Source organism: Botryllus schlosseri, chromosome 14 (genome assembly GCF_051294905.1).
Source record: "Botryllus schlosseri isolate E-star chromosome 14, Bs_hap1, whole genome shotgun sequence".
In the NCBI taxonomy this organism is placed as follows: Eukaryota; Metazoa; Chordata; class Ascidiacea; order Stolidobranchia; family Styelidae; genus Botryllus; species Botryllus schlosseri.
Genome location: NC_137249.1, coordinates 14,128,598 through 14,155,094, shown reverse-complemented (window position 1 = coordinate 14,155,094; position 26,497 = coordinate 14,128,598). Strand labels below are relative to the sequence as shown.

At 40.3% G+C, this 26,497-nt stretch overlaps 1 protein-coding gene across 1 annotated transcript; it reads right to left on the bottom strand.

Moving 5' to 3' along the window:
• Positions 1-1,307: 1,307 nt before the first annotated feature.
• LOC145456078 (uncharacterized) lies at positions 1,308-26,497 on the bottom strand. The gene is made up of 16 exons (XM_080334115.1): positions 26,238-26,497; positions 17,552-17,811; positions 14,415-14,564; positions 14,032-14,161; positions 12,198-12,369; positions 11,739-11,868; positions 6,913-7,071; positions 6,814-6,854; positions 6,495-6,620; positions 5,643-5,830; positions 4,790-5,050; positions 4,163-4,335; positions 3,774-3,900; positions 2,805-2,908; positions 2,603-2,745; positions 1,308-1,762 (listed from the first exon to the last, which is right to left on the bottom strand). Exons 1-16 carry the CDS (start codon positions 26,382-26,384, stop codon positions 1,428-1,430), a joined length of 2,646 nt encoding a protein of 881 aa, XP_080190241.1. The 5' UTR covers positions 26,385-26,497; the 3' UTR covers positions 1,308-1,427.

Genomic DNA, 26,497 nt, shown 5'->3' with positions numbered 1-26,497 from the left:
CCTACTTTATTGTGACACGTAAAATAGGGTTACCATATTTTGAGACCCGGAAAAGAGGACACCTTTTACAAGTTAAAAGATATATATTACCGGACGAGTAAACGTGTAATTTACGATTTCTTACGGGAATTATTATCGGTTTGATTAAAATAAAGGTCATTTTTCGAACTCGACTCCCGAAAAACCCACTCCCGCGTGAAATCGGCTGGTGTTGACCTTTTTTTAAATCAATCTTGCCGTCACTGCCGTCGAAATCTATGTTTACCGCATTATTTATTTGTCAGTGTACAATCGCCTCAAAAGGAGGACGAATTGCCAAAAAGGAGGACTTTTTCGATTTCTTGTAAAAGGAGGACATATGGTAACCCAACCCTACGTAAAATCCCTCGACGTATCGTTGCAAAGGTTCACTACTGCGAGGGCTCTACGTCAAACATTTTGATTTGTTTACATTTCGTTCATACAGAAAATGTCCTATCCATACCACTACCACATGCTTGTAGCGTATGTATTTCGGTGATCTTGTACGCGACAGGTCACTTTCCCGTTCAGTGGCAGTCGGGGTATTTCAAGTATGCGTGCCGGTGACCATTTGAATACTAAGTACGATTTCATAGATGAAACGAATTGGAAACTGGTGTTCCGCTACAATGATTATCGTTACGTCACAAGATTTTCCGCTGCCTATGGTATATATTATATACTATATAATATTCCTTACGGACATGACAACGCGATAGAATGATTACCTGGACCGTTAAAATGCACGAAGCTCATCACAGGATTAGCTAATCTTCATTATACATCATACGTAATCAGCAGTCCTTTTGAAAGTTACCATGACGTCTCGTGTCACATAGTGACGCAATACCCCTCACATCTCATTTTAAAGTGAAACTGCGCCCTAACTATGATGTGGTATCAAATTTAAGTTGCAAGTGTGAATAAAGCATTGTATGCAGCAGCCATTTTCGAACTGCGAATACCAGATTTTAACAAGTTGTACCATTCCACCCCATCTCGATGGTATCGAGGTCACTGTTACGTTGTTTTTGTTTTGATTGATACGTTTCGCCATCGTCATTACCAATTTCTAATGAGGTTGCAGTTGTTTTGTATTCATGCTGTTTCGACTACTATGCTCATGCTCATTGCCACCAGGTCGCCATTAGTCCTGGTTATTATTTCTGCCGACTATTATACCACGGCCCACTCGCATACGCCTAAACCCTTGTCAAACTTTCCGGCACCCATTTCTTCACTGTCGCACTTTCCCAACACGATCAATCAGCCAGGTTTAGATGGAATTTTAGATAGTTGTCAGCGATCTATATTATACATCTCACAGCACACGGGTGTCGTCATATCGCAATTGTAAAAAAAGTAAATATCATTCTCATATACACTGTACAACTTCGCGCGAACTTTTATCGGATCGTCTGCACGTCCCAGAACGAAGGCGGCGGTGTCTGCGGATATTCTCTCGTAACGGTGCGGTCCGACTTCATGCCCTCGCAGTCGTCTGCCCACGCTTCCGGGACCGGCAAGACGCGCTTGACGATGTTTTCTTTCTCAGGAAGTATTTTGTGTCTGGGCTTCAAGATGCAGTGGTAGTATCCGAGCATGATGACGATAGTTACCAGGAGGATGAAGAAAAGGAACCCGCCCACGGATGAAGCGATTATTAATGTTAGTCCGGAGTCTCCGTCCGCAACCGGTTTTGGTTCGACGTTAACCGGAGGGTCGGTCGTCGGAGTCACCACTGAAACGGGATTGATCAGGTCAGATTACGACGCATAAAGTGGCGGAGTGAGACCGCTTTTGATTGAGGGGCTTTGGCACTGAGGCGGCCAGAGAGGTGATGAGAAACGAAGTACTTTCACTCTTGCGGAGTACTCAAGAAAGTGCTCCCTACTTCCGCAACTTACTACAGTCGTAATGCTTTTAGACTTATTCCACTTGTACTAGTACAGTTTATTAGTACTAGTAGAGTTCAGTACAAGTACAGTTTATTAGGGCATTTCAGACATTGGACTTTGATAACTAGAAAGTAGTTATGTGATGAGTTTGCATCACTTTTATTATGGTGAAATTGTCATGAAAACAGCGTGAAATGGCCTCTAACTCGATACATTTTCGAAAATTGTTCCTATTTATATTAAAACTTCGTAGTTTCATTATTTCTACTGGTCTCAGTTTATTTTTCGTCATTTCTGAGTCTCGTTGTACTCTTCACGCTCATGGCAGGATTATTAATAGCTCATGCCAGTCAGTTTGATTGATGGGAACCGTTTACTCAATATCAGTGGTTTCCAACCTTTCGTAGTCTCTGACCCCTGTAATAGAATTATCAAGCTTACGGGGCCTCATCATAAGACAGGGGGTCACATTTATGGCAGCTTCGCTATTGTCCCGCTCGATTGAGAGTGATCCATCGTTATTCACGCCAGTTTGGCGATGAATCCGCGTCTGTGCAACAAAGCCACCAGGTGACCTCACACGCGCGTCAAATTATTACGTTTTGATGATCAGTATCTGTGTAATCTACTCTTTATTACAATTAGTTGAGTTTATAAGATCATATAAAAGTTAATCATCTCACCGGTGACCAATTGCTCGTTCGATAACCTCTGCACTTCAATTCGAAACGGCCCGCTCACGGTGATTTCAATGATATTTGACTCCGAAACGTTATTATTACTGGCTTCCGGTTCGCCCTCTTCGTCTTCCGCAGAACGTTTTTGCCTTTGCGAATACGAAATATACTTTAGACCCCTTAGGGTTACGACAGTGACGACGGATACCTGTCGACTAGTATCTCATTTTGGCCGTCTCGTCGCTTCCTCGTTCGAATGCATCCCTTTTGACATCTGGTTTCTTCGCCCACCACGCACAGTACGGCGGAGCACTGGTGACAAATGTCAGAAGTTGTTCAAATGATATATAATTGAGTATACATTTTCTGACAGGCTGAAGTCTCTATACATCTGCGATTTCAGTCTGTGGTTATCATGAGAGGCGGTCAGTACCAAAGTACATGCTGGGCTACTTGCACCATTGTTATAATCCAGTGGCTATGTTTTTGGACTAGTCTCACTTCTACAGAAAGCAGTTATTTATTGTTTACAAAACCTACATTTTGCAATTTGAGTTTGAATCACCTTATGAGTCAAATTGTCATAAGAACTGCGTGAAATAAATCGTGTGTCACGATATCTTATCGGAGATTGCGCGTATTTATAGCATTATCAGTCACTTTGCGCTGGTCGCGCAGATCTATATTTAGATTTCGAAAGTATAGCGACCTCCGATTAAGCTCTGAAGGTATGCTAACGCTCTACCAAATCTCGTTTTTGAGACTACTTACTTGAATATTTTTCAGATTTTCATTTCTTCTTCTATACTGGTGACTGAGTAGAAATTTACGGCGTTACTCATACTTCTTCTTCAACGTTGGTTACTTTGACTACCTCTTGTTATTATTATATTGGACCTTATGAGATTTGAAGTTTTGTTGAAAAGTCTATATTCTATAATTCTTCAATAGCAGAAATTCCAGACCACATTCTGTTTCTGGCTTATCTTTTTTGCCTGACTCTATCAACGTCGCACCTTTTACGAATATCTCCACGCACATTTCACATTTTATGTGAATATTTCTGTATTTTGTAAATGTAATATATTCGGGCCCTTCCAGGCCTTTTGTTATTAAGACTTGATATAAATATTCATCATAAATCATTGGAATTAACGGCTAAAAATACACGATCTACCTGAATGTAGATATTCACAGAGCTGTCCGTGTTGAGATTGTCCTGGAATCGGAACGCTTTCACGCTGTAGCGATCTTCCATCTTATTCGCGGTCGCGTACGCTTGCATCGTGTCGTCTTCGAGGCACCTGTCAAATTTCGATGAAGTGCTATGCATTGAGAGTATCCGTGTGAAATGCTAACTCTGAGTCGTCTCGGTAATTTTACCAACCGGGTGGTTTCAAGCGTAAATTTCGACGGATTCACCATCGAATGTAAATGTAAATGTTTACATTCGACAGATTCACCAACGAATATCGACTAAAAAACAAGTCTAAATATTATCCATACGCAAATGACATGTCATTATGAACTGCGAATCGTAGGATTGCGCATGCATAGCATTCGCACCCATTTTCGATCATCGTGTACGATACTGTGGACGCCGTCGGCGTCGGAGTTGTCATTGCGACGCATTTTTCCGTGAAAACTTCCAAACCGGCGCTCCCGACGGTCCGTATGGCGAAGTAGATATCCGAGTTGACGGTCACTGTGATGGGGTATTCGTACGGAGAATATGCGGCCTGCAAAACACGCTTCACGTTATCTTTGTCACGCCTTTCCTCATGCATTTATATTGTTTGTTCACAATGCTACTAAGAGATAATCGAAGTATAGCGTTGCTATACTTGAGTTATAGGAGTAAAAGTAATGCCATAAAGCTCGACTGAATTACAAGTAGCTCCAATCTACTTCTTTTAACTACTTGCTTGAGTAATTTTCCGATCGTCAATTTCTCCTTCTACTTCAAGCAGTTTCGACATGTCTCCAAAATCTCTACGTATATTTTTAATTGACGAGGAATTTACGGAAATACTGCTACTTTTACTTGAGCAACATCAATGTTTACTTTTGACCACCTCTAATATACAGGCATGTGCGGTGCGCCAATTCACTCTAAAACAAACTGTTAGTTGTAGACCAATTGTCTTGGACGGTGTCGCCAATGACGGTTTTACTAACTAAGTTTCAACTTACCCCGAACTGTTCGTCGTAATAGAAGTCGAAAAAGAACTGAAACGACCCCAACCCCGGCACTTGCACGGAATTCTCTTCCCGGTCTTGCGGTTTGAAGGTTGCGTTCACGTTGGCGTATTTACTGAATGAGCATATCAGCTCCATATTGTAGTAATATCCTCTCGTGATGATAGCAGCGCCGTCACCGCTACCGGCGGTGTTGACCGACTCGTCAACCCACATCCGTACCTTGTTCATGTAATGGATTTCCGTGAAGTCGCTCTGTATGTGTAATGTGAGATCTGCGTTTTGAAATAGTACTGAAGTGATGTGTAAGCATCTACCATTAAGGCTTATTTGCAATCATTCGAGTTTCACGCATTGAAATGATATTTCCCTTGTAATACTAGCCCCGAGAATTATAATTTCGTTTTCTCGTGTATCGTTGAAGCGTTGAAACCTCGATTATTCGAATGTTCGTAGAACACGTAAAAACATGTGGTACGTTAGTGAAAATGATATTTCTGTGTGGTCGTGATCGATTTCTCAGCACTGCGACAAAGCGCAATGAAATACGTGACATAGTTGCTGTTGTGGCTCGCATAAAAGGTACATATTTGAACTTTTATATTATGCGCATGCGGGAATTACTTTCTTGGGTACTTTTGAGACTTTTCAGTTTGCATTTCCACTTGAAGTTGGCTGGGACATGTCTCGGAAATAGCTAATACTGCTTGTAATTGAGTAGAAGTTGATAGTAGCCTATTACTCCTAATACTTAAGTAGCATAATTCATGACCGACTGTGCTATCACTATCGATCAAAAATGAGTCATTGCATTGTGTTGCAAATTAGCATTTCCACAAAATTGGACCTCCGTTTGAGTAGCGCAGTCCTGGTACGTAAATTCTGAGGTATAGTATGTTCCGTTGTTGTCGGCTTTGCAGGGTGCTTCTGAATTGGCTTGTACATAACCGATGGAAATGGCGGTTGCGTCCGTGACAGCACAGTTAGGAAGCTCCAGTGCGAAGCGGTCGGGTAAGCATTGGATATCGATTGCAGCTGAAATGAAACAGAGAAGAGATATATTAAATGACTCTGGTACAAGTCTGCATCGAATTAGTCTTTTAGTAACGTATCCACGACAACAGGGTTATGAGACTGAATTCGTGTAATCGCGTGTAATCGCTAACCAGCAACGTTCGATATTAATTTCGTGTTTCAGCGGAAGGCTAATATCGTTCTCCAATTATTATTCATGTAGACTATATTGCTTTTTTACGGGTAATATTATTAGATAAATTCCGATGACACAATATAAGTCACGAATTCCGACACGGGTAGGCCTATACCAGATAGTCGCCGATGTTACTCAAGTAAACGTAAAAATCTATAGTATTTATACCAAGCTAGAATTAGGATGTTCGACTTATTTTGCAGCAACTAGTGCTAACTGTAAAACGTTATTGCGAACTCTGCAAATACCGCCTTAGAGAAGTCAAATGTCGATAATGGAGGGTCTGTTTACGATGAAGTTCTACTACCGAACGGTTTTTGCATAATTTCACTCATGAAAACGTTACAGATCCATCATTAAACCATTTTTCTTGGAATAAAAATAGTAGGGAATAAGCCTGTTACTTCTAAAACTGAATGTTGCACTGTAAAATCGTAAATATTCATTTGTTTTTGATCTTCGCAACATCAATAAAATCGCTGAACTAACGTATGCAAGTTCTTTTATCCTCAGCAAGCTGCCAACATTCTCTATCGCAGTCGCAGTAGTATGATTGTCCAGCGGTGACGCATTTACCGTCACAACCTCCGTTCTCGATCTCGCAAGGCGACTTATCTGCAAAACACACAGCGTTTTAACGTTACCAGTAATTCATACGGATTATTAGAGATTCATAGGAACCTTATGCATAGACGGTTCAATATTACTACTGATGACAGAGTGATGAGCCGAATGGTTCCTATTGAGAGCTGAGGCATCACGGCTTTGGGCCGCTTTGAGTGAATCAATGAATACATCGTTTACTTACCGCCAACTATGAGAACCATGCAGCGCTGTTCAGACATCTTTCTGGAAACGGTTGAGATTGGTTAACGTAACATCGCATAATGATGATGTGCAGCCTTACTTGAAATCGTCTTTAGCAGTTACACATATTACATGCTCCCCTGCTTGTTCAGAAGTGGGCGTGAATGCCAAGTATGTGCTGTATTGGTTATTGGAATCTGGTCCGGTCAGCGGTCCCTTGGATATTCCTTCCGGTCCGACGGCATTCACCAATGCGATTCTGTATAGGACGTTGAAATGTATCATTCTTATCGTCGTTTGAGGGAATGTTTTTCGCGAGGCTTTTTCGAGAATCAAGCATGCCGGACCTCAATTATGGAACAGGATATCGCCGGCTATCCGACAGTCGTCGAGCATGTCCGCATTCATGTCGAAGTATAAGCAATTTCTTCTAAATGAATACTAGTCAGCCTTAAAGATTTCATGACCAATGCCTCACATATCGATCTCGCCTTCCGTCACATGCCACCTCATTTTGACGCTTGCCTTTTATATTCTCCGCTTTACTTTTCATTCAGTGTGTAAGTGCCAGTGTTGGGATCAAGTCACTACCTTCGAGTCACGAGTCATTTCGAGTCATTGCACATTTTGACTCGAGTCAAGTCAAGTCAATCGATTTTCAAAGGTGACTCGAGTCAAGTCAAATCACTAGATTTTTGGAGGTGACTCGAGTCAAGTCGAGTCAAGTCAAGTCAAGTCACGAGTCAAGTCACAATTCAAGTCAAGTTGCCTTTTCCAAGTATGGGGCATGATAACGTCATTGCATTTTGTTAGCTGTCTGAAATACAGATTGGGTGGTCATTGATTTTGAACCGATGAACGCATATAGAATTACATATACACGTAAGAAGGCGCTGTATCGCTCACATATACGTAGAACTGCTTAACCACAGTTTATAGTTACCAGCAAAAATAGAGAATAGATGCGAATTGATAGGAAGCAATACATTACCCATTTGCAAATCGATATGGTACAATTCGACTCTGCGCCAATGGTTGAGGACAATATAAACTAAGTTCGAATTCAATTTCAATACAACAAGAAGTTTGGCTAAGGTGAAAACAGAGATTAATTACTTTACTATACTAGTTTACGACAACGTAAGCTATAAGCTTCGATCACTTCGTTTGCGATCAATTTATTTGTGAGGGAACAATGGAGGCTCAGTAAAACGCACGATCATTAAATGATTGGTCGCTCTCACGGTTACATCAACGTTTCGCGAACAATCCGAACATATGCAAGATTCAGTGATTTTTATCGACATCGATTTCTTGATGACTTGAAATTGACTCGTGAATTTTGCTCCGAGTCACGAGTCAATCCACATTTCGAATATGCTGAGTCAAGTCACGTCAAGTCATTTTAGCAAAGTGACTCGAGTCAAGTCAAGTCATTCGAAAAAGGTGACTCGAGTCATCCCAACACTGGTAAGTGCATGCCTCTTCTCTACATCGCCTAGGCCCAGGTGGGTGTCTGATTTCAAAGACTACTCCAAGTCGTTTCGACACCTTCCTTTCTTTTCATTGTATCGCAGTTTTGCCGTGTTTTGAAATGATGCAATTATTAATTAAACTGATACTGACTGAATAGGCCTACTGTTAATTTATTCCGGTCGACCGCGCGAAGACGCTGTTGAGTAGATAATTGAGGCGTTGTGCGGTAAAGAAATTGGTTATTGTGAGTCATAACAAAATCACGAAAATACCACTAGCCCAGTGTTGCCATCTTGCCAATTGGCACATTTGGGAGCCAAATTTCTGAATTGTTGCTCATTTTCATGTTGGTTGGCACCGGAATGTTGAGTTTGGCACGTTGGCACTATTTTGGCTCTTTCGACTTTCTTCAACCATCACAATGAATATTTGTTAACAGCATATAAAATCAGTATCAAGTGCTGTTTACTCGTACGCCTAAGGAAGTATTTGATGTTAGAATTCAGAGAAATATGGATTTAAAGTAGGTATATAGGTGTTTTGCGTCCAATGAATCACTGCCTTGCATTGCCGTACATCGAAATATCAAGTCGCGGTCTACTCGCGGGTCACTTTATCTGCTGCCCATATGGCAAAACCAGGTTTCTATTGCTAATTATTAGTGCCATTTAAAGTCATTAAAGTAAAAAAAAATTTTATGCATCAGTAAGTCGTGAAATCAATATTAACGCAAAAACCGCGTCCCTATGGGGTATATTAGGAAAGTTATGAAGTCATGTAAAGTCATATTCTGCTGGTTAGGTCATAAATCAGCTTTTTAAGTTATATAGTCATATTTTTTAGTTATAAAGTCATATCGTTGTGTACTTTAAATAAAAAGTACCGATTTAAGAGGTGCAGCAATTAAGCACTAAGAAATTCAGGTAGTTTGTCGTTGGGGTAGCTTGTTGAATGCTTGTCAATATTATGCCGATAAACTTGCACAAGTGAAAGACATAGTCAACGCATAGGAGTGTGAAGGAGTTATTGTAAAGAGCGTCAAAAATTCAGTCAACGATCCAAAGTTGACTAGTCTGTCAATTTACCTCCACTATTAAAATATTTCAAACTTAATACTTAAAAAGGAATGCTGATCTAAATGCCATTGATTTCGGAAACGATCCGCTTGAGCTAAAAAATTACACTAAGAAGCGATTAGACAAAATCGACGTGAAACAAATTATGGAGCTACAAAGACAAGACATTTCACCAGCGCTTTATGCAAAACTGCAGAAGTGTCAACCCACATCAGCGTATGTGGAGCGCTCATTTTCCGTACTAAAGTCATCTTTATGTCCAAATCGTAACTTCCACACTACATGAAACTGTACTACAACAGTGGTTTAAAATAAAAATGGATTTGTATTACTGTTATGTGGAGTATGTAAAAATACACGGTTTTCACATAAAGTCATATTTTCCGAAAAATAAAGTCATATTATTGACCCTTTAAGGTCATATTAAAATGGCCCTACTAATTATCATTCACCTGTTAGGCTACTAGACATGTTCTGCCGTTCTTGGACACATGAACCCAGGCTCAAAGTAGATCGTTAAGGCATACATATAATTTGTGATGCCAGCGAGCTGATCCATCGGAAATCTTGCCTAGTTTGCCTTTGTGACGCTTCTGTTGTAGACTTTTACGGATTAACTTGACGTGAAACCCTACGCAGAGCAGAATGAATTCCACATATATACACGATAATCGTCTGCAGCCTAATTTAAGCTTGATTGGCTGGAAGCTCATTTCTCTTTATAAACCCTGGTCATTTCGAATACTTACAATAATTTGGCACTTTTTTGGTCAGTTTGGCTCTACAAACAATTTGACTCTCAGAGCCTTCCCGCAGTTGGCAACCCTACACTAGCCGTTCTCAGTTCTTGAGTATACTTTGCTTATTTTGTGAACAACAGGATTACAGTGACGTGCGGTCCAATGAGGCAGGTGAGGCAGTGCCTCACCTGTCGTGTGGGTGAGTAAAAGTGAAAATTATGAAAACCCTCGATGAGTCGATGATATTGGTATTTTACATCGATGTTCATAAATAACTAAATTCGAACATTTTTTTTCACCCAATATCATCAATTTGCATCATTATTGTTGAAAAATACAGCGCGAAAGGAGAGGCGAGGCATAGGTGAGGCACGAGCGGGTCATGCCTCACCTGCGACAATGCAATTCATCATAAATAGCTCGAAATTCATGATAACTGGTATCAATCAAATGCTATAGTCACACTGATTCCGAAAATCCAAATATTAACAGTGTCAGAGCACCAGAACCCCCCAAAATCGCCAAGGAATGTGACAGTCGGCAACATTACAGACAATGCCACCGCGGAAAAACAATAGCCAGGTAAGGCACAAACGAATCTGCCTCATGCTCTATTCGCTAACAGTTGGACATGGACAATCGCAGCACAGTGATACGCGCTATTGATTTCGGAATCCAACATTCTTATTGGAATTATATAGTATAGCGACGGCTAATAGGTAATGCGAAGCAAATACATTCCCTTACTTATGTAGCTATTATGTATTTTCCATCGATATCTACGTTGAATTGTGGTATGTGATAGCTACTTGCATAGGCTGCATTGTCGTTGTTTGCGGCCTTTATGCAGTGTTCGACTGCAATACCTTTATGCTATAACCCTTGATTGTGGTATGCGATAGCTACACTTACATAGCCTGCGTTGTCGTTGTTTGTGGTCAGTGGTGCCACTCCAAGTGTTTTTACACTATATCTAGTGTATTTGACTTGACCTGGTGTCCTAGTGGGTTTTCTTTCGAAATTCGGTAAATCTAGTGTTTTTTTACTGATAAAATTATTGTAAATGAGGATGCTATTTCCATGTGCTTCGAATAATTTATACCGGTACTTGAAGAGATAGAAATTAATATCCGTCTAAACTTGCCCATTCAGCATAATAGCGACCAGTCCTACGTATTGTAGAATGTGGAATTGCAACGGCTATCAAGTGTGCAATCAAAATACTCTCTATACCCGCTGCTGTTGCTGTTCACATTTTGGGTCTCTTTATCAGGTACTTTACGTGCGTGCGTGTTTGTGTGTGTGTGTGTATGTGTGTGTGTGTGCGGGGGGGGGGGGGCTTCGTGCCTCACCAGCCACGAACCTCACCGCACGTCACTGAACAGGACGGTGTATTGAAAAGATATACATTGACTATGGCTTAGTTGCATAGTGGATTCATGATTTGATAACGGAGTGTGGAGTCACCATTGAATCGTTATTGCCAACTGCCACGTAGGCATATTTATCATAAAAAGATTGGCAACTGTAAGATCGTGATGCTAAATCGGAGCTACCACTCGGTTTCTACACGCCCAGCTCTCAGTACTTCGCGGCGCTGACGGCAAGTCACTGGAATAGTCAGTAAGACTCACCCGTTCGTAGATTGAACAGTCAAATCAATAATTGTTTCTTGACCCGAAGTCGCCATCTTGATGAGGCCGTTGGAAAATGTTTCACTGCCCCACATAGGTTTCTGACTGCAAGCACCGGTATCGGTGTAAACTATCAAACAACATAGGCGAAGTGTGAGAGAGAGAGAGATATATGATATTCTTTTTCGCCTGCACCATCGAGATGCTTTGACGACGGAGTTGCGATACGGCCCCATGAGGTCATCTAGTCTGCGCCCCCGGTTTTTTTCTCCTCCATGCTATCCGTGATTGCTGAGCGCCTAGCAGGATAACTGCGGATACCAATTTTCGAGTCTTTAGTATGACCCGGCCGGGGATCGAACCCACGACCTACCGCTCGAGAAGCCGCACGCATAACCATTACACTATCTCGCTCTGTGAAGTATTAACCTCGTGGTTATGCCGCATGTCAGCACTCACCATGTATCAAAAACTGTATTTCGACAGAACTCAACTTCTCGGTTGTATTTTGCAGGGTGTCACCAACAAGAAGGTCCTCTTTTCGCGGGAAATCCTCGAGGATGATGGATATGGCGACGCTGATGTCCCCCGGCCCGCCGGCATTGTAGGACAAACGGCATTTATCACCGTGCTGAGGAGCAAAAGTCATTTTAACCGTAGGGCTTGGCGTGACGGGACCAATATTTTCAGCGACCAACTCGCTCGTACATGATCTTTGTGATCTTTGGTGAAGTAACCGCTGTTAGCCTGGTGTAATTTCACAAAAAAATTGTCAATCCATTTCAATAAAATCGAATCCGTGAAGGTCATCGTGAATCCGATGGTCCCGGTTCAATCATGTCACGTAACGAAGTCTTTAGGATGAGATCGATCGTTTGTTTTAGAATTTCTTGTGGTTAGAAATTAGGCGTTATTTTGTTCTTGTTAAAATTGATACGAAACACTAACATTATCAGGAGAAGTTTAGAATAGTTTAGTCACAGTGTTTAAAAAAATTCGAAATTTCAATCTGAATCAACTGTAACGACGATTGGTTTTCGAATTTCTCGTAGGGGTGGTATGAAATTTGAGCGGGGCATGGATCGGAGCCGGATTGGATATCCGGCCGGATTTTATCATTTTCGGCCGGAGCCGGTTCGGTGCTGGATCTGTAGTTTTTACTAAGAATAGGACAGCCTTGCCCTCTTCTACCCTCGATTCAATAGTTAAAGTGAAACGTTCATGGAAATAAACCACATGCTAACATTGCTAAGTACAAGTTGGCATAATTACTTCAGAAAAGGGTTGGGCTTGATTTTTGAGTTTTTAATTTTCTGTTTTGCATTGTTTCAATCTATATTCAATACGATCCTTTGAGTGGATAATTATTATCGGAGTTTTTCGGAACGGATCACGGTCATTTCTAGAATACGGCCGATAGGAGTCGGACCAGAGCTTTAAAAAACAGGATCGGAGTAGGACCAGAGAATTTGTCGATCCGCTCCGCACCAAGAAATATGTTTATAGTGTGAAAATTAGTGATGGTGGCTACAAGACATGAGCATGAATTCAAAAGATGGTTAATCTCGAATAGACTATTATCTATGACTATATATACATGATCGACTGGCCTGTGATAATTGATCAAGGTCTTCTTCACCACTCACGGCTGTATCCTTGAATTGGCCCCCACCTTGACATTATATCTGGACATGTGATATATGTCTCGATTATTATCTTTTATCAGAGTCAGTAATGAAGTGCTCCTATTTTTTCAGAGTACTCGAGTAGGTTTTTCCTACTAGTACTACTTACTGGTGTGGCTATTTATATTTTGCCTGTTTACTTCCGCTCATACTTAACAGCATAACAGTATATTTGGAGTATGCTTCCAGCACATTTTGGGTGAAATTGTCATACTGGACGAAATATCCCCTGTACGACGGTAACTGAACAAATTGAACATATTTTCGAATTTTGCACCAATTTGTGGTATGTCATTAGACGATTCGCGTTAGTCAAGAAGATGCACCGCGCAACATAAGAGTATAGCCACCTTCGATAGACGACCCCTTGTCCAAATATACTTTCCGAAACTAAACTTATACGTGAGTACTTTACAGATGTTCATCATCTAATTCTACTTGAAGTACTTTCGACATTACTTGAAATTCGTTACTTCCACTTGTACTTCGCTACTAATGATGACTATACTTTGACCATGACCACCACCCTTGTATCTTATACAGGAAGCATGCATATGGCATATTTGTAACAAAGAAAATCTCACGAGGCGGTAATCCTCGTATTTTACCTGCGTCAATTTCAAGTACGGATGTGCAGTGCAGCTTGATTGGGGGCATTCAGCCGTTCGGCAAACTATTATGTCCTTGTCTTCATCGTACAATGGCAGATCTACCGAATTCGGACAGCCTGCTTGAAACCTGTGTATATACTGTAATCATTTCAACGTGATGCAAGACTGACTGTGTAACATTAGACAAGTTTAGACGGAACTACAACGTGCTGCTGGTTGCGTGCCCCCAGAGTGTTTCACGCCTAATCGGTGTAACTGTAAACCGATAATAGGAAAGTGGATTTCTGATGCGCGTGCCGCGATCGTTCAAAGTCATGGTTCATTAAAACCTACACATGCTACGCCTAATTTCGTGTAAATCATCTCGTACAGAACGGTACCTGATCACTGGCGTGGTTGATGTAACCGGAGATCGATTGGGCAGTCCGGTGTCAGACCGGGTCCCGACATTTCCGCTGATGATGACAGACCAGTTTTCGTTATCGTTCGATATGTAGACGAGAGAACTTATCCAACAGCAACCCGACAATCTGTTTTATGCAATACGTAAAGGCTGGGTTATCACTAGGGTGTCATTTAAAACAAATGGGTGTTTAAAACACTTTTAAAACAAAGGCCTTTTTAAAAAAAAAACAAATTTTTTTTTAAGTTGCAAAATTATGCCATAATTGTGTTCATACTTTCCAAAAAACATGTCGCATGTATCTACTGACAACTACCACGCAATATAGCCGACGTATATCGATATAGGATGGTTGGAACCCTCAAAATAGTCGGTTCAACAGCTATAGTACAGATATTTCGTCAAAGGAACTATATTTACCCTATATTTTCAAGTGTCAATGTCACCTATATTTTCAAGTGTCAATGTCAATCCACAATGACGTCACAATTGAATATTCGTGACGACATGGCTTTAAAAAACAAACAAAACAAAAAACAATCAAAAACATGCCTTAAACAAGGGCCTTGTTTTAAACATGTTTGTTTTAAATTGATTTATTTTAAATTCAACAATAGTTATCACCGCAATCAAAACATAACTTCTATTTTAATAATAATTAGGGCAAGTTTTTATTGCAGTTAAATCCGTGGAAAGTTGCATTTATTTTTCACAAAAGTTGCAATAAAAAGTGGCATTTATTTTTTCACAAAAGTTGCATTAAAAGACCCCATTTTGGTCGGTTGACTAAAAAAAGGTCAACTTCCCAGTTCCACTCCTGAAATACAGTTTTCCATCCACATTCTCCATTGGTTGACTAAATAAAAAAAGGTCATCTTTCCGGCTCAGCTCCCGAAATACCCGTTAGAGCGTTACTTCAGTGCTGTTTTACGGTATTTCAGTCGAATTTGGCCGTGTATTTCACCAAAATTCTGAAAAATACAGTGACCGATCTATTTAAATATACTACCAAATATTTCCAGTAAGTTGGTTGCATGAAAAATCGAAAAAGTTGCAAAAGGTTGCATGAAAAAAAATGGACAAAAGTTGCAAAAAGTTGCACTATAAGATTCCTTTAAACAGCATTCTACATAACTTTAGAGTATTTAGGAAGCTGCCGGTAGCTGCAAAAAAAAGTTGCAAAAGTTGCAAAAACTTGCCCTAATTAATAATTATTCATTTCATTACATATTTCTACGTAGACTTATATCGGCTGGCTCCTAGTCAACACCCCGGTAATACCTGTATAAGTCAGCATTAACGCATGTATTCACGTAAATTAACAGATACTGGGTTTGCAATGCCGGGAAATCCAAAACGTTTGCTGGTTTAGAGCAATAACCTTTCGAGAACAATAAAAAAATTCACACCCTTGATCGTCAATTGAATAAAAAACATGAACAAGAGCAATCAGGGTGTTCGTATAAAGAAATATATAGTTTATATTTCCTATACGCGCATGGGTGTGACCAGGGTTTCATTTAAAACAAAAAACAATTTAAAACAAGGTCATTGTTTAAAACATGTTTTCTTTAAAGCCAAGACCTCACAGATATTCAATTGTGACGTCATAGTGGATTGACATTGCCAATTAAAAATATAGGGTAAATATAGCTCCTTTGACGAAATAGGCTTCCGACCCCAGTTATATACGAACCCAAAATATCTTTAACCAGGATTACATCGTCTTGAAGCATCTTTACTGTCGGCGGTCATCATTATCAGAACGTTCATTCCGTACCAATGATCTATATCTACGTACTATAGCTATTAAACCGACTATTTTGAGGGTTCCAACCATTCCATATCGTATACGTCGGTTATATCGGGCTGTAATCGGCCGTATAGGCTCATACAACATGCTTTTTGGGCAGCATTTACACAATTATAGCATAATTATAAAACTTTTTAAAGGCCTTTGTTTAAAACACTGTTTACAACGTGTTTTGAACAGAGTGTTTTAAACAACCATTTGTTTTAAATGCAATCCATAGGTGTGACAGATTTGTGACAATCGGAAAAGATATGACTAAAGCTGTGTTACCGCAGGCCGCACATATACTTTCAAGTTTGCAGATACCCAGCAACACCCTGCTAACGGGTATGGCGAGACTGATCAAATATTCAATGTCGGACTACAAATATCAATTACTAATACCTACCGGTAAATCGCGCAAAACGCAAAGATTTTTTCAGGTTGTTGAAGGTTTTCTCCATTCAAAATAATTCATGAGCAAAGTCAGTATTTTCATATTGTAGTGTTTTTGTCTCTTCTATTGACTCACGTATGCTGAACTTAAACGTGAAGCAACCATGCCATCTGAGCAGCTCAGGAGCAAGTGCACACTAAAGTGAGAGTGTGAATGCTCAATCGGTTGCGCAGCAATGGCCAAATACGCTTGCAGTTTGCGCTGCTCCTCACCTGCTCCTAGACGGCATGGTTGCACCACAATACCAAACTCCGTTACAATGCAACATTCGAGGCTGATTTTGGGGGGTTCCAGGACCTCGAGCAGAATAAAATTTATATTTTCGCAATCAGTAGCTCGGTTATAGCTTTTGATTGATACCCGTTTTATCAAATTCCACTCTCGGCAAGCCGGTCAAAATTCCGTCAAATTGCCTTTAGCCAAATGGAAAGTGTGACGTAGACCAATTTCACTGAGCCGTGAGATTTGCTTGCGTCCACACCATATAGGACACTATGGTTCAACCATTTCAGGTTTAATGCTAGATTTGTCATTTACGGTATTTAGCGAACGCAGAAACTCACGTCCAAATTATTATTGCCGTTATTTAACACTTCGAGTGTCACGAGAACTCAAGATCATTCCGAGTTTAAGAATTCATCATTATCCTCACAAGGCTTGGCGGCACTTAGATTCTTTCCCGCCCCGTAAGGGTTGCGCCCCCAATTCTAGAATCAGAGTGATCCAAACTCACAATGACTTAACGTGGTTGTGATTGACTGCTTCATTTAACTTATAGCCTTCATTTAGTTGGAATTGGAATCAAATAATAGCAAATGTATATGCTTTATCAAGCTGCTGGTCGGATCAGTACCTGTATACTTACTCAATTTCAAAGTCTCCGCTGCCAGTAATGTTAAAATTCGCAACACCAGTTCCAAGTGACCAGTCGTCCTCGACGTCATACTGAGTGCAGACGGCGTCAAACGTTGCGTCTGTGACGTCACATCCAGAATTGCATTGCCAACCGTACGAGTTGTCGTTGTCACCCAGAAGACCGCCGCTAGCAATGTGATCGTCGTCGCAATAAGTGCTGTTCAATTGATTTGAGTTTCTTTTCCATACTATTCGAAAGTCCGCTAGGATCTGTGAAAATTTCGCGACATTTTATACCTCATCTCCATCGTATAAACTTCGATTTCCAAGACCAACACACACCATGTCATATCTCACGGATAATTATTACAATTGCTAAAGTATATACACGCAGCAACTGTGCTCTTTGCCCGAAATAAGAAGTCATTCGAAAAGTGTTCAAGCAAGTAACCATACAAATCAGTTCTCTATTCGAATTCTGGGAATGCAATATTTTTGACAAACGGGCGAAATGTAAATAAAGAAACCGAGGGTGGCATATATGTTTTCTAAATAGTTATAAGGCCCGCAATCTCATGAATATTTGGTAATTCTGATGGCTAGACTTATCATTAAGTTCGATATCGGACTACAAACAACAATCGTGAGTGGTGGTATAGAATTCGCTCCGATGGGCGAATAATTTCGGTAGCAGGATATTGAATAAATTTTGTTTAAAATATTCATGTGTAAAGTATGCATATATTTTATTGATTCAGCTTTTCTCTCAACCGACTTGAGATCAGCTCAAACGCATCATACTATAACAATACTATTACAACTGCAACAACTATATTACAAACCAATTTCGTGGACCGAGCACCATTCAATAATTGGCACTTTTTGCAGTTCTCTGCACTCGGCCGCGGGTCGCATGTTACAAAAGCCTGATTTACTGTGAGCTGAATGTACTTGGGAATCACAAAATGTCTTTTGCTAAGTAAATCAGAAAGTCTATAATATGTCCGTGTCATTTCCAAACCATTTCAAGTTAAGTCTTGTTGTAGCGTGCGTGTCCACCGGGAATTAGGGGAAATTTACCGATAACTTCGTTATAAAACCTTCTTTGAACTACTTTCCACCATCGGTCAAATTGCTCCGTATCGAGTACGAATAGAAATATACAAATTAGCAAATGTGTAGAGACGATATGTGTTTTGTAATCAGAATTAACGGAATGCGAATACTTTATTACTGACCACGACCGACCACTGTCACAATATCAAAACAGAAATATGCAAATTAAAACTGAACTCAGCATTAACTGACATATTTCGAGCTTGAATTACCCTAACACACATTCGTTTCGTTGGCCTCTTGTGCTTTGAATCAGACATTTCACCCGATTTCAAAGGAAACGCTATCGTATCAAAGGAACCAGGTTGTTTCAAGCTTGAATGGATCCTCATTATTTTACCCTCCACATAACTCTCGCTATGGCGAGGGTATTATCTGAAATTTCGCCTTCCTTAATTGGATTATTGCGAACTGTTGATGTTTTGTATGCTGGTGATAAATAAAGATGTCGAGGCTGGTTTACAGTAACAGTGTAACACGGTGCGGGTCAATCATCAGTGGGCTTCATGTATATGTTAACTTGCCGGAAGTCGAAATCATCGTTCAAATTGACGTATTCAAACCTTGTTAACTTTTGCCTGTATAGTTCCTTAAACTAGGAGACTTAAACCTATAAATGTAGGTATAATATATCAATAACAATAATCCCAGCGATGAAATCGTAAGCAAGGTGACTAATGGTGATCCCTCTTTGATAAGGCTCTTGCGTAACATATACGTAACCACAGTAATAGTATCTGAAGTGTAAAATATTTATGTGTGTACACAACACACCAAACAATTGAATTCGCGATAAAGTCCGTAGTTGTTGGAATTGGGGCAATTCGTGGGAGATTACAGAAAAAATAGGAGTGTGTAGAGGCGATGTAATTCACCCGGCAGTGGAAAACAAACGATACCAGTGATCTCACCACTGAGCAATAAGGCGGATACCAACAGACTTAATCATTCCAAAATGACGTTTTGATCTCTTCAAAAGGTTCGGTTTTGGAAGAAACTCTTCCTTAATAGATAAGATGTTAGACAGAGCGGAGAGACAAAAATAAATTAGTAACACATGGTATACATCTCTGAAAGTCTGGGATTGTACAGGAGCATGGCACATGACAATGATGACACAATAATAATTTTTCTTACGCGTATAAGCTGTCACCAACATGTGATACATGATTTGAACTCTATAAATGCAGTATTTATTGCGTTATTTAACGTGAATTATACGTAATATAAAACAATAAATTAAATACATGGTTACGGTTCAAAAATTATGCGTATATTTAGAAGACTTTCAATAATCCCCCGTTCATCGATTGATAAAAGGAAGTAGGCTACTGCTCGTGGCTAATTGGGGCCGCCACGAGCAGTTCACTACCGCCGAAAAGCATGCTACTGGCATAATAATTTTGAGGTAATACGGATAGTATAATCTAATCTTATCTTTCGTACAAAACTAAAACCAGGGCGTCGAACCAATTTTCTATGAGAGCCTTAAATTATTGGGGCTATAGATCCATGTGCATTTATACCCGCTATTAAATTCAGCATTCGAGTCATTCACACACATTTACTTGAGCCCGTATTGTTCGTTACGCCACAGTAATCATTAACTCACTTTAACGAGGTCTAACTGCAGTAATATGATATCCTTACTGAGGGAGGGATTATCAATTTTTACTCTGTATTGTATACGCACCCATCGAGGTTAAGTCCTAATGCATATTGTTTTGTAAATGCGTGTAGCCTATAAATCACATATTTCTATTCTTAGCTCACACGTCCGTTCTAACAATCAATTAGATCGAGCAGGAAAGTGTCACTATTAAACTAAAACGATAAGGTGGCATACGCGGAAATCAATCCCCAAATGGGTACACTGTTACAGCATTAAAACATGTGGCGATATTTCTTTGCCAAGTTTGCCAACTATTTGGGCCTCGAAAGTATCTGCATATTTTATAACACCACGTTATTATGTTTGTTACACATTGTTGGATATGTCAGGTGGGCATCATGACCACGGTATATAGTGCACTCAGATGTTAAATGACAGCTCGTATCGACCGGTCACAGGGTATATCTAGCATGTGCGAAAGCACAATTTTCGCTGAGAAAATTGGCAACGATTCATTAGCCCTGGTGAAAGTCATTTGTGCGAGACAACTGCATGCTAGATAGTCGGCTATACGCAGAGGTGGTTAGTAATGATGTACTTCTACTTTTGAGATGTACTCAAGGTTTTTCCTATACTTGTACTACTTACTCAAGCTTTTTTTGGTATTCGTGGTGTCTCGACACTATGCTTATTTACACCAGGCCAATATTCTGTTGAAATGTAGCACCGCCTACTTTCGTTCTAGGCGTTTGCATGACGCACCATCAGACGGATCACATGGCGAGGTGGAACCTAGATAAACCTCCTATATCAGTGATTCTCAACCCTTTGACCTCACGGACAGGTAAAATTTTAAAACAAATCTCGCGGACCGGTGAACCTTCAAAAACTAAAATTCACCATAAATTGAACGCGAACGTGAACATCATGACATCACGTGACGTCATATTGCTAATTCCAACGCTACATTTCAGTGAAAAACCTTTATTAATGTACACTGTACAGTACTACACGATATCTAGCGACGACTCGGGCCACATAATGCCACAATGCTGAAGTACATATTGACGTTTTAAACGTCGCCAAGGTATCAACTGGGGTAATCAATTGCTATAATAATCCCATAAAATCAATATCTTCGTCGCTTTGCCAACAATTTCGATGAGGACTTACAAGGGAATATTAAGCCTCAACGGTCTAGGTCAGACCGCGGACAATGTATTCGGCGTCTGAGTATTGCTACGCTGATATTGAGCAGAGTGTAAAACGGGTTTCGATATACTTGCTACCAGGGCTTTGGAGCCGGAGCCCGGAGCTCTACATAAAATTCAGCCGGAGCCGGATCCGGAGCTGGAGCCCGTTATTTGAGGGGTAGCTCCGGCTCCGACGTATTTCTTAAGATGCTTATATATGCAACAACCATATCTGCTGAGTTCACATAATTCAACAGCAGACTTTCGCGAAATTAAGAATCTTTTCCTCTTTGGCGCTACCTTTTCCGACTAACCATGTTGCTGGGGATTTAACAGCAGAGCAGTCGTATGTTCAATGTTCAATTTTCATACATGCTGAGTGCCGAACCTCGGTATGCGAAATATGCCTATGAATATTGTGGGAATTCGGCATACCCGCAATTTCATCATCAGCATAACCTTGCTGGTATACGGTTCGAAAATAATGATCACTATGTATAACGCGAAATGGGAGAGAGGATAAAAACGTGATTTCGCTGCACAATGCACATGTCGATATGACGAGCACGAGCCGAGAAATTCCATCTCATCGTTGCTATGAATCGGATGACCAAATACTCGTTCTTTCATGATAGTTCTTCAATCCGGACGCGAAATTGGACAGTGTTATTGTGTAAGCAATTATGCATGCTAATTGGAATTCATTACCCAGCATTGGTATTTTACGTTGGAGACAAATTACTGATTTGATACGCGATTTCCAATTTGTAATCATCTGTTTCGTAAATTCATTCTTGATGTCTGCTTGATACTCCAGTATTCCCGGATTATCGCGCACTGTGACTTGTAAATGTGCAATGTGCGTACTGCATGGGTTTAATTCGTTAGGGGCATGGCGCAATGTGCATGGCACAGTGTTTAATTCGATTATTCGATTCGTTTCAACGGGAAAATATTATATTCCGATAAACTTGATCGACACCGGATGGACTGGTAACGAGTGCACCAATATCGAACGTCAAACCATTGGCCATTTGGTACGAATCGAATTTCTATTGATCACGTCGTTATATCCGCCCATATTGCTCTTACTACAGTTACAGTTGAATAATAATCGCACATTTTAAGATTGAATTGAGCTGTATGGCTTAATGTTAACGAGTACAGTGCCAGTGCTATAACGCCGCATCAGAATTTGAATGCTGTACAACAGCAATAGCACGGAGTAAAGTGCGTTCTAGTGCAACTTTGATGTTATCGACAAGTATTCATTATGTCGTCACAAGCCGGCACGGCGGCACCTATATCTTCATGCATCCGATGTTACTGACCGCTGACAGACTCTAGATTACTATAGATAACTAACATACGGGTAAATTAGTAGTCTATATAGGCCAGGGGTGGCCAACCTTTTCGGCTAAAGGGCCACATGAAATTGACGAACGAGTGCGCTGCCCACTAGTCGCGCAAGGCGCGTAAAATTTTCAAAGTTAATATTATTATTACTTGGGTATGTTGCGGGTCGACTGTATACCGCCCGCTGGGCTCAGTTTGCAAGGGCAGGACTATTCGGCATCTGGAAATATCGATATCGAAGATTTCCGCTAATATATGGCAATCATTTTGTGCCTACATTTCATCGTCGACGATTTATCTGCGAGCGCCACCGCGAAAAACTTTCTCCCGTAATTGCGAATATAGTTAGACGCGATCAGCTAAATAAGTCGTTTTTCATTTTCCGATGGGGGTAGGCTACAAAGAGAGACATCGTGTGAAAATTAAACACGCGACGCATGAAGAAAAATTTTACTACGTTTTTAGTTTATTGTAATGTACGACGATTTACTAAAAATGTGACTCGACCCTGGATCTGCCAATGCGTCAGAACAGATATTTTAGTCATCAACATCCCAAGTGTCGCGGCCAGACTAATCATATTTTGGTTGGCCCTGCAAGTTCACAATCTGAGCAATTCAATTTCGATAATATGATGGGAAATTAGCTCGCGGGCTACTCAAAACCTTCTCGCTGGCCACATATGGCCCGCAGGCAGCGGGTTGCCCGCCCCTGATATAGACAGACACCTTCGTTAGTTTTCAGAGCCGGAGCCGGAGCTGGAGCCGGAGCAGTGGTAATAATGCGGCTCCGGAGCTGGAGCCGGAGCTACTGTATGATAGAAGAAAGCTCCGGAGCCGGAGCTGGAGCAATGCAAATTTACGGCTGCTTCAAAGCCCTGCTTGCTACCGATATTGCCCCATTACCAAGTTGTTGTACCTCAGTAGCCAACAGCCCAATCGCACGGATTTGGTTTTAGGATACAATAAACATATTAAATCAAGATTGACCCCGTACGCCTGCTAGATTTTTTACATCAGACAACAATATCAATTTCATTGATTGGTTGAATAAGCATCATTCGCTGACTACCTACATGTAGTGTATTTCGCTCTTGATGTTGCGTCATTGCGCGTCAAGCTCACAGCAGAAAGCCACTAAATATTCGAGCACACTTTTGTAACAAAGCAAGTAAAATTTGTGAGATTGTCAAGGTGCATGCTCGTTTAGTGTTGATTATTTTATGCTGCCAGCGCCATGCATATAGTGGCCCGCAGTTGAATAGCAATAAATTTCAACCAAAGATGTTATAATGAAGTGAAAATCGTAATATATAAAAAAGGTTCACTGTGCAAAACCTACCAAGGTTCGTTTGTGAAAGTGAACCTCTAAATGTCTGAGGTTCACACACAGAACGCGAACGTGAGCCTCACGTTCACACCATGCTATAGGCTCTATTATACTGCGAAGAGTTTCTTAATTGAAGTTTGTTTAAAAGTATCCGTATCTCTCCCATATAACTTGTCCGAAACGAGTTGTGTATAGGCTACTATTTGATAGTTTATTATAACACAAATTGTGACGATCGCCTAAAGTAGACAAGGAACTCTATTGCGACGCCATGCAAAAATACAGACTTCTAAATAAATTCAAAATTTAATGTTTATTTCTCGAATCAATGGACAAGCACCCAACTTCATGCATTTTGGAATTGATATATAAGATTGTTATATATCTGGCGGACCAGCAGAAAGCTTGCCACGGACCGGTGGTTTAGAACCACTGTCCTATTTAATTGGTCGACCTCGGTCGGACTCGAACTCGCAATCCAATGGTTTTGCAGCAGTGGAACGTACCGCTAATTTATCCCGCGACTTCGTTTCGAAGGCGGAACCTGTACCAAGTGTACGCACCATTCTTTGAGCACGTTGTTAGGCAAAGCAATTGAATTTTCCTTTTTATATTTTTAAAATTATTACGTAGTTTTGGGATAGGTTTGCATAGCTTGAATGAGTGAAATCGCCACAAGAACCACGTTACATATAGGCACAATGGCAACTGCTGAATATATATTCGAAGATAGTAGGTCTACCTATTTCTATCATCATTATTCATTCTGCGTTAGTTGCGAAGATAAATCCTGTAATTTCGAAATATAACCAGCACCACCAATTAATCGCCCAAATCATGCCTCTTGAAATCTTGTAATTGTAATTGAGTACGGCGTTGATATTACTTTCAATTGGCTAGCAGCGCTGACTGCTCTGACCACTTTTAACTATATGTTCGCAAAAGACATACACGAAGTAAACGAGCGATCGAGCGTCTATGACTATGCTCTCATACAATATGGTTGGTAAAATATGGTGGCACACCGACGCCGGATTTGAGTTCTTCAAAACGTTGAAACATTTACTTGAAACCTTGATTAAATTCGAACCGGATTCATATCATTTTCTGTGAAGATTGGTGAATATACGACACAGTGCGGGTGGTGGGACCCGTGCGGAATGACTCTGCTTGCGTAAAGGTCATGATATTTTGACGATCTCAAGGTATGTGGATGTGGAAACGGCATACATGCATGGTTCACTAGCTAAGATTTCATAGAGCGAATCATGATTGTACCAGCTTAGCAAGAATCATGATAGTTGCAATAGCAAGTTGTTTTAGGTTCGCCTTTCACTTATTTTTATAATCACCATGCGCGACAAGGTTGAATGATCGATTCTTCTCACGCATGTTTAGGTACATATAACTTGGTGCAATTGTATCGACTTGCCGCGATTAATTTGAAAACCTTATCGGAAGATAAAAATACTCGATATAGGTAACATGGTGGTAAATCATATAACGTTATAATATCAGTCTTAATCGATCCAAAATTTGTATGTACTCATACATGACGCAGGATATGTGGTTTTCACTTGATATTGTAATATAACAGCAGTTTGGAGCATACTCAAAACGTACCTGGGATGAATTGATTAATTAATTATAACTTTTAGTATTTTACGAACTCAGATACATCAAATCTATGTGCAATGTCAACTCATTTACGTGCTGGGTCGGTGTAGCACTTGAACTTTGGAATATTTGTGTTTGTGCAATGATTTAGTTTTAGATGAAACCTATTTATGTCATTTTGTTTCATCGTTCATGTCTTCTCAACATCAGGGCTATTTGTACATAAAATCAAATACTGGCAAATGCAAACCGACGTAACTGTGAATTATGTAGCAGAGATTGCGTCGATAGAAACGGCAATCTAAGGTACAGGTTATGAAAAATATTTGGTACGTATGCTGACATAAGACACCGTTGTAGTTAATTCCTAATTGATTTGGAAGATATACGATATCTATTACATTGATTTGTGGCTGTATTTACACGCGACATATATGAATGATATCATCGGGACGCGCATGCTTAAATCTTACCTCCGTTATGTTTTCAGCTTGATAAATCCTGCCTGGTCGCCATGAAACTGATGCTCCTTGAAAATGCGATTGCTCCGTTAAAGACAAATTAAAAATGAAGATCCAAATCGGATATATCCAACTCCGAAACTGTTGACTGATACTCATGATTAATACTAAGCTGAAGGTCTTTTGCAGAGATACAGCTTGTTTTTGCTGAAAAAATGAACTATATCATGCTATCAAAATCTCCCAAATCCTGAGAAAGTGATATCTTGCGA

What these genes read in the sequence shown, in the direction of transcription:
- LOC145456078 (XM_080334115.1), bottom strand. Translation starts at nt 26,384, where the DNA reads ATGAGTATCAGTCAACAGTTTCGGAGTTGGATATATCCGATTTGGATC. An exon ending in CATGGTTCTCATAGTTGGCG is followed by an intron (nt 6,621 to 6,813) that starts GTAAGTAAACGA and finishes TGTGTTTTGCAG; the next exon opens with ATAAGTCGCCTTGCGAGATC. An exon ending in AATGAGATACTAGTCGACAG is followed by an intron (nt 2,746 to 2,804) that starts GTATCCGTCGTC and finishes GTATTCGCAAAG; the next exon opens with GCAAAAACGTTCTGCGGAAG.